The sequence below is a fragment of the Sinocyclocheilus rhinocerous genome, unplaced genomic scaffold (assembly GCF_001515625.1).
Source record: "Sinocyclocheilus rhinocerous isolate Xijiao unplaced genomic scaffold, SAMN03320098_v1.1 scaffold2199, whole genome shotgun sequence".
In the NCBI taxonomy this organism is placed as follows: Eukaryota; Metazoa; Chordata; class Actinopteri; order Cypriniformes; family Cyprinidae; genus Sinocyclocheilus; species Sinocyclocheilus rhinocerous.
In genome coordinates this window covers 1162434-1171956 of record NW_015659020.1, presented here as the reverse complement: position 1 = coordinate 1171956, position 9523 = coordinate 1162434, and the positions used below count along the sequence as shown (strand labels likewise).

Here is a 9523-nt window from a genome sequence, read left to right as displayed (position 1 = left end):
GTGAGTGTGTGCACAGGTGTGTGGAGTCAAGGTAACGGAGTTCAGGATGGGCAACAGCTATGTGTGTGTGTGAGTGTGTGCACAGGTGTGTGGAGTCAAGGTAACGGAGTCCGGGAGGATGGGAAGTGGCGACCTCTGGTGGTGAGAGGGAGAACACCAGACGCCAGACCCTGACAGTATGATAGGGCCTTTAATGTCTGTGTGTTTTCACCTGGTATATGTCATTTTTTAGAGTAACTGCATAGGGTACTAGGCATTTAACTAAATAGTAATTAATCTTATTAATTAACTAAAACTGACTCACGATAAACATTCATTACAGCTCAGTTTTTCATTGGGCACAAAGAACTTTTTAATTACTAAAGAATTGCACATGCATGTGTATTATTCTATTAGTCATCTACTACTACTACTAGTAGTAGTCTACTAGCACTATGACTGATGAGGAATAATTTTTACGAAAGAGCCTTACTTGTATTGAGATTCACATTGGTTATGATGACGTTTTGGCTGACGCTATATGGAAATGAGTATCCTTTAAGAAGTATCCTCAGGCGATCCTGTACCATTTGCCTTGACACATTTATTTTGATGCTGATCAAGTATTTGAATGATTTCCAATTTGCTGCCAAAAATTGAGAAATTTTTTTTTAATTAAAATGGACATTCATACATTTTCTTCACACAGAACCTGGGGTCAAGTTGAAAAAAATTTATTTGGTAAGCAACAACATGCCAAAGGTGCTGTTAAAATGCAAAAACTCCCATTCTAGTTTCCTTGCTTCCATCAAAATGAAAAATAAATCCAGTTGAAAACTTTTTCCACCTCAATTTTTAATTAAATCTCAATGCATCATCTTTCTTTTTTTTACAGGCAATTTTTACAGCACATATTGAGTTCAAAATGGTTTTTATTGTGTGTAATGAAATATATTGTTCTTTAGATTAATAATTGAATAACTGTTTAATGATTGAGCAATCCACCCCTATCGTTTATTAACACTCACCCTGTTGTTGTTTTTGTTTTAAGTTGTTTCCAGTTTCATCCATGTAAGGTGGCTGGAATTTAGAGGAGAGGCACAGAACTGCTGTGAAGTTTATCAGTAGCAATATGTGTCTACAGTCCTATCAGTGATCACTTAACACATGCTCATTCGGATACAGAAAAGTGTGCATACATCAAATAACTGCAAAGATTGTTTTGACTTCAACCTGATTAAAAATTTGGTTTATCAGGGTGCAAAATGCAAACTATGGGGGTAAAAAAGCAGTTCCCTGTTCTGCTGCATTCCATTTAGTGTACTTACCAGCGTCGTATGCAATGTATTTACTCCAAGCATTTCCTCGCTCATTGTCTGTGCGTGACTCAGGCTTTGCATTTTCAATGATAAAGTCACATACAACATGATTATGATTCTCAGTATCACTGTAACAGGTGCCATGCCTGTGTGGTGGAGAGGACAAAAATTAAATTTAAATAAATGAAATAAAAATAACATAAAATAAAATAGCTTTTTGAGTGAGTTATATTCATATATTTCTTTTTAAGCCCAATATGAACATTACTCATATTGAGGGTGAATTAATAATGTAACTTTGGTTGTAAGTATGCCCAAAGAAAGGAAAATGCATTTTATTTTATTTTTTTACTTGCATAAATCACTTCACTGCCTTCAAAATGACTTAATGACACAAGTTCTGACCTGCTAGTGCCATTTGAGCAAAAATGCAACATTTATTAAATTGTTTCCTCTGACTAAATTGAACAATGTAAATGGATACTTCTGATGTAAACAATTAAGACATTGATGCCTGCAGATACACATATTGAGCTCTATCTAATTGTACCACAACACCATTTGTATACTGTAAAACAATACTTACACAATGCTGTTATCACAATAACAGATTTTCCATAAACATATGAAAAAATGCATTATTCTTATAAACACACTGAAAATACGGATTTATCTGTTATATGTTTATCTTATCACACAATGGGATGGAACTTACCTTGTTGATTGGTAAAGCAATTATAAGAACACATTTAACAGTAACCACATTCCTACACCATTCATTATATTGTAATTGATAGGTCGCTTGATTAAACTTACGGATTAAAAGTATCTGGATAAAAAAGACTTAAAACAGGTCTTACCTTGATTTGATGTCCAGTCTCAGCTTGTGATATTTCATTTATTAAGAGAGAAGATCTGACTGTCTGCTGACTATCTGACTGCAGACATTTTTTGTTAGTTGAAGCCTGAACTTTTGTACTGTAAGAGGAAACTGAGCACTCACAAGACAGTGTCTCCCCTATTTGTTTCCTTGTTAGGGTTTGATGGCAATCAGAAGGAAAGATACATGTTTCAGATGTAAAAAAAAAAAAAAAAAATGAAACCATTTTTAAAAGTTAAAATACTGCCACCAGAGCACTACGTTGTTTTAACCCAACTTTGGGTCAAATATGGACTAACCTAAATATTGGCTTATAAAATGACTTTAAAAATGTAATCTAACATTTTAGTTAAATGTTTACAAAAACCTGAAAAAAAAAAAGAATGTACTCTCATGAGATGAAGACTCATCAGTTGCCTATATCACATGTAAGCAGAGTTGCTACATGCCTTTTAAAAGCTTTTCAAGGCCTTTTAAAGACCTGAACTATTAAAATAAATACTGGATGTCTGTAAACAGGTTGGGGCACATTAGACAATGTTACTTCATTTTGTGAATTCTATCAAATAAAAAAGAAAAAGTCCAAACGTGTGTGTGTGTGTGTGTGTGTGTGTGTGTGTGTGTGTGTTCGTGTTCCTATAGGCTACTTAACCATATTTTGGGGACAAATATGTCAGCTTGGTACCCGGAAGTGAGCTGAATCTAACAAAATTTCCTTTTGGGGACTGTTATGTTTTATACAATAACCGACAAAATATAAATGCTTAAAATTATAAATATAAAATATACACAGTATTTTTCAGTGTATAACAGCAAACAAAAATTTGCTATCAAATAAACATAAAAAAAGACACTGACAGAACAAAACATTACCGAATTTTAAAGAAATAGGTTTGGTTTGTTTTGTTTGTTCGGATTCTTTCCTTTGCATTTACACGTCTGACCAGCAGATGTCCTCAAAACGCGGCGTTTCGGGCGCATCTAATCGCTTTCCCTACTGATATTGAAGTCACATGGGCCCTGCATTCCATTCGGAAGGGCTCATCCCTATGCCCTAATCCCTTCAAAGGGTTTACCCTCCGGAGTGAGAGCTTTAAAGGGATGAAGGGTGTAGGGGACCAAACAACTGTTTCATGAAATGCCCTACTCATCATCCCGTAACCACACGGAGGCGCCGTCATCATGCAAAGGATCTGCGCAAAGGCTCATGGGAGCCTGAAGTGTGCATCAGTTGTACCCTTCGAAATCCTTCATTCCGAAGGGCCCTTCAAGTGGCCAGTTTTGAGCACTTCGGTTTGGAACGAGCCTTCATTATGGCGGCCATGATTGTTTTCACTCCGAAGTGCCCTTCGGAGGGCGATATATCCCGTTTGGAAAGCACTGTTATTTTCGTGTCTCAAAACACCTGGGCGCAGTGAGGGTAGACTAGAGGGTAAACGCAGAGTTCGGAATCGCATTGAACAATATGAAACCTTGATTGTTTAACTGCCATCCCATGGCAAAATATATATATACTTAAAATGTATATTTAAGTGCTGTTAAGGCTTCTCTTTGATGTGTAGAAGTTTGATGATCAAGGAACACTGTCTCGCGAATTCGATTCACGAGTCAACTCTCGATTCCCTCGAAGAATCGATTCTTCAGAGGCACCAGGACTAGTGTGTTACACGGACAGTTTAATGCGAGACAAAATGTCGCAGCAATTTATTTACATTCGGTGCATTGGAACCCGAGGTTATGAGTGAAAGTCAAGTGAGCAGCTAATGTCGGAGGGTCAGCGTTTCAGAACAGTCAACGCGCAAAACACGCCACACCAGCATGCTAATATATATAGCTAATATTTAGTATGCTGTTTCTTTCTATATTTAATGTATTTTTCTTCACTTAACTTTTTCACAAACATTCGTGACACTAAACTAACTGAAGCTGTAACTCTGGTGAGCGGGAAGGGATACTGAAGTGCGAAATGTAAAACCTGAAATGGAGCTAGAGAGTTGATCGATTAAAAAAAGCTTCGAGCTGGAACGAGAATTGCTGCAGCTCCAATCCATACTCTGGATTCTAATATCTTCTCCGTGGATTAACCTTCCACCAAAATGTACCTTATGTTGTTGCTGGCGTTTTTTAAATAATTGAATAGTTATTATAATTCATGGAGTTAATTTTCATTACTTACATGAATTCGATATACATTTCAAACATTATTTATCATAACATACAGGAATATTGAGTAAATTTAAATTCAGATAACAGTCCAGGCGTTTTGGATATTACAAATGTGAATTGGCAAAATGTTTCCATTTATTTACCTTAATGGATATGTGTCTTTAACATGTTTTGCCCCTGATAGATAAACAACAGTGCATCCCCAAACTCAAGGGTCATTTGCATCTGTCAATCTTATGGCATAGCAGTAGTTTAGTCTAAACTATTTTCATCTAAATGAAATGCATACAGCAAAGTTTGGGAAGACTAATTATCCTCAAACTCCCTTTATTTATCATTTGGAAAAAGGCACATGTGGATGGTTGAAGGGGGCACAGAAGAGATGTGGTGATGGTATCTGAAATCGTGCTCTAAAGCACTCCACTCCAAATCATTTGATCAAATACAACAAGGAGTATTCATTCCACATTACAAAATGGTCTTAAGTGAAAACATAAATTTGCAACACACTTCCATTTAACTGTACTACGCAAGTAATGTATAACACCATCAAATCTACTGTACATGCATATGGAAACTGAAGAAAATTAGCCAGAAGCTCAGAAAAACTCCACCAGCGAAGAACAGCCACACATCCTTGTCGTAGTTGAGGAAAGAATCGGCACAAAAAGGCACTTTGCAATGTTTCATGTTTCAGCCATCCTTTTATGTCCTATGAAACTGTAAAACAGAAAATTTATATTTTATTGTTGCCATGGCTCTTGAACCTTATTTAATTTGATTCAAATTATTTGAAGGGATAGGCCACCAAACAGCTGATGGTCCCCAAAGTTATTTATTTATTTTAATTTAATTTATTTTTTGGTACATGCTTTGACAGTAAATGGGACCATCAACTGTTTGGTTACCCACATTCTTCAAAATATCTTTTGTGTTCAGCAGAAGAAAGAAATTCATACAGGTGTGGAACAACTTGAGGGTGAGTCAATGATGTTCATTTTTGGGTGAACTATACCTTTAAGAGCTCCACATTCTTACCATAGGCACTTTAACTTTCAATTGCAACTTCGGTAGCTCCCAGACATCCATTTATGGCATCCACAGTTAGGCCACCAGCCACTGCCAAGTCCTATAAAAATGAGAATATGAGAACTAAAACAAATACTATTTGTTGGTGGGGTGGTGGCAACATCGCATTTCATACAATGAAGAGGTTTAAAAAATACTGAAGGAAAAATACCTTTATAGTTTCAGTTTCTACTTGTGGCATAAATTCATCTTGAGCCTGAAATATAAATATTTATAATTTCACTGTTGAAATAAAAAAAAAACTTCCAGTAAAACAACACTTGCAGTAGCAGTATTTGATATAAAAGCTGTTCTTTTGTACTTTCTATTTAACAAAGAATCCTGAAAAATCATGGTTTCCCCAAAAATATAAAGTAGTACAATTATTTTCAACATTGATAATTATAAGAAATGTTTCTTTAGCACTAAATCAGCATATTAGAATAATTTCTGAAGGATTACATGACATTGAAGACTGGAGTAATGAATGCTGAAAATTTAGCTTTGCCATCTCAGGAATAAATTACACTGTAAAACACTGTATTTTAAACAGTTATTTTAAATTGTAATAATAATAATTCACAATAATTCTTCTATTTCTTTCTATACTGTATTTTAATCATGTAAATGCAGTCTTGGTGAGCATTAAATGTTTCTTTAAAAACATAAAAATCCTAACTAACCTCAAACTTTTGTGTATGTGTGTGTATATATCTGTAAATAATGGGATGCTGCAGTCAAGTTAACCATTTAAAAGCTCACTTGTATAATCTCCTTTGCTACAGGCACAGACAGAGGCTCAGGAGCAGGAATCGTTTCTGACAGTGTCTCTGATAGAACCTCGGGGGCATCTGTTGTTGTTTCAGGGAACTATGGGAAAAGGCCATATATTCTATTTAGATCCATCCAAGGAGCTAACAGGATTTAATGCTTGATGTGCACATTGTAGGTGTGTCTCCTCGCTTAGTTCTACTGCTCACCTGTTCCCCTGCAACGGTTGGGTCAACAGCTACTGACTCAGTCACAACAAATTCTTCAGCGATGGGGTCACTTGTGGACTTGACCGAAGGCTTGAGCATGTGAAAACCCGAGGGCAAGAGACCATGTTTAAAATTAAACTTCAATCTAAAAGGATTCTGAACAAAGATGCTTGAAATTACCCCATGAAAGGAGTTAATAAAAAGTTGTTTTATACCGTGGGTTCCTCCAGAAGGACTGGCTGCTGTTGCTGCTGCTGCTGCTTCTGTTCAGGCTCTGGTTCCACTAAAGCTTCTGCAGGTACTGCAGCTTCCTAATAAAAGGAATGCATGTTATTTCTATGCCCCTTGGCATTCATTGCAAATGTTATTGAAGTGAGCTTTTTACCACTACAGAGGAATATTTTACTTTACTGGACAGTTTACAAAAATAAAAAATTCTGGCATTATTACTCATTCTTATGTTGTTCCAAACATGTAAGACTTTCTTCTGCAAAACACAAGATATTCAGAAAAAAAAATGTTTCAGCTGTTTGTTTAAACAGTGAAAGTCAGACTAAGTGGGGTCCAAAACAACTCTGAACCCCTCTGACTTTCATTGGATAGACAAAAACACTGAGATACATCTGCGTTTATGTTTCACAGATATACAGGTCTTACTTATTTTTTCTGCAGAACACAAAATGTGATATTTTGTTTGAGTTGTTTTTTGCAGTTAAAGTCAATGGGGTCCAAAACAACACTAGGCCCCTTTGATTTTCATAATATAGACAAAAACACACAAGAACACCCCAATGTACTTCAAGCAAAATCAAAGAACGAACTGGTGTGGTGTAATTTTTTGTTTGTTTAATAAGTTTATTTAGAATTTGTTTTGGGAGTTCAAAACAGTTTGCCAAAGTGAACTTTCTAGAAAGGTTCCCTCAGCTGGTAAACACCTTCTGGTTTATAGTAGAAATATAAATATATAAAGTAAAATCTAAGTAAAAATATGAATGCTATATAATTAAACATGCCAAATTGAACAGTTCATCCACGTCATTATGATGCTTTCTTAACTGCTGTTTTCTCACAGCTTTCATTTTTGTTGTGTGTATTGTTATTAAGAGGAGAGTTTGCAACACATATATTAAACAGGTATATTAAAAGAACTTATATTGTATATCGGGGCCTTGACATCTGTGTTCATGTTCCACAGAGGAAAGTCAGTCAATGGGGTCCAAAACAACTTGACTTTCACTGTATAGACAAAACTCTGAGATACATCTGTGTTTAAGTTCCAGAGAAGAAAGAAAATCATACAGGTTTGTAAAGACATAAGAGGGAGTGAATGATAATAGCATTTTTTTTGTTTGTTTTTTTGGGTGAACTATCCCCAAAAATGCATACTGGTAAAAAAAAATCAAAACAACTTACCACTGGAAACTCTTCTGGTTCAGGCTCTGCATGTACATCCTATAAGAAAGGAAGGAACTTGTTTAAAATGTATATATGCATTTGCTAGCACTGTAGTTAGTATAGTGTGCCTTAAAAAACATTGACAAAAGTGTTGAAGGGAATGTAAAAAGAAGGGGAAGAGTGAGGCTCATGTCATGCCCAGTTATCCAAACAAGTACACAGAACGGACAAGACAGAGTCACCTGTTGTGCATGCAAATACACTCATGCAAAGAGTCCATTGCAATGTGCCATGAAGATGTATTGTGTCAGGCACCTCCGTGACTTCTGTGTGGACTTCAGCAGGCTCATTTTCAACAGTTATGGCTTCAGCTTCAACGGCAGGTTCTTCCACGACACCGACAACATGCCCGTCGACTTCCACTGCGGCATCGGCAACAAGCTCAACTTCAGGTACTACTGTTTCTGTCACAGTTTCAACCGCAGCAACAGTTTCAGCTGTAGTCACTGTCTCTGGCACTGACACCTCTACCACAGGATCCTCAGCAGGAAGCTCAGCTTCATCTTCATGCTCGGTGTCAACTGTCTCACCAGGATGAGCTACAACATGCGTCTGCACCAGAACATCATAAAGACGGGAAAACATGCAAAACATAATGTACACAAAATCAAAATGCTCACGTTTACAGGTCCTGGGCTTCAAATGTTACAGTACATGGAATTATAGTGAGTTGCATGTTTACCCTGTAAAGCCTGACATGTGATATTTAGGAAAAGATAGTCTTTTGAAATTGATCTGTCTACTGAAATATATCATATTTAATAGATCAAGGTTCTATGCTACCATTCAAAAGTCTGGGGATAGTAAGATTTTTTAAATGTTTTTGAAAGATCTGTTATGCTCACCAAGACTACATTTATTTGATCAAAATACAGTAAAACAGAAATATTGTGAAATATTACTACAATTTAAAATAGCTGTTTTCTATTTCAATTTTTTTTAAAATAAAAACGTAACATTTTATCTGTTTTTTTTATCAATCTGAAAGTCTTACTGTCACTTTTGATCAATTTAATCAGAAGCGGACAAAGTACTCAACTCCATTATTTGAGTGAAAGTACAGATACTGCTGGTCAAATATTACTCCATTACAAGTAAAAGTTGTAAAGACAGATTTTTACTTAAGTAAAAGTACAGAAGTACTTGCTTTTAAAAGTACTTAAGTACCAAAAGTAAATTTCCTTTTTTATGTCAATACAATGTTTTATTGTTGTACGTAATACTTGCAATACTTCTGAAAGCAACTTAGAATACATTACACCTACTGAATACACTGACTAGCTTGTAGTATCTTTGGAATAAAGAGCTTTTAGAATGTTAAAAACCTATGGGGAAAAAAACAAAACAAAAATAAATCAATCAATATTTAACACCCCTACCCACCCCCACAAAAGCAGGATGGTAGTGATCTCACACAGCTCTGACAGTGCGTGCACAGATCTATGTGTAGCCATTCAACCACATTTGAACAAAGTGGACAGTGAAATCCTGTAAATACAGACTGATAAGGAAGAAAAAAAAATCAAACCTGCTTAAAAAACCCAGCAACACAACTGTAGCTGTACAACTTTACAACAGCAACACTGCTTTAACAAAAAAAGCAAAACAGAAGACTTATTTGACATCAAAACAAAAATTTAAAAAATGCTGTCTAATCGCTCTCGCAGTACTTTGAT

At 35.8% G+C, this 9523-nt stretch overlaps 1 protein-coding gene across 2 annotated transcripts in view; it reads right to left on the bottom strand.

The window, feature by feature from the left end:
• Positions 1-4654: 4654 nt before the first annotated feature.
• The window catches only part of LOC107723247 (zonadhesin-like), a 17085-nt gene continuing 12216 nt past the window's right edge, over positions 4655-9523 (bottom strand). The window contains exons 5-12 of one of the 2 annotated variants that reach the window (XM_016531812.1): positions 8103-8399; positions 7806-7844; positions 6608-6703; positions 6393-6482; positions 6175-6282; positions 5585-5629; positions 5360-5473; positions 4655-5064 (exon numbers count right to left, since the gene is read on the bottom strand). In XM_016531812.1, the coding sequence (XP_016387298.1) occupies positions 5393-5473; positions 5585-5629; positions 6175-6282; positions 6393-6482; positions 6608-6703; positions 7806-7844; positions 8103-8399 (756 nt within the window). In that variant the 3' untranslated portion in view covers positions 4655-5064; positions 5360-5392. The remainder of the gene's footprint in view (positions 5065-5359; positions 5474-5584; positions 5630-6174; positions 6283-6392; positions 6483-6607; positions 6704-7805; positions 7845-8102; positions 8400-9523) is intronic. The other variant, XM_016531811.1, reaches the window with a different exon arrangement.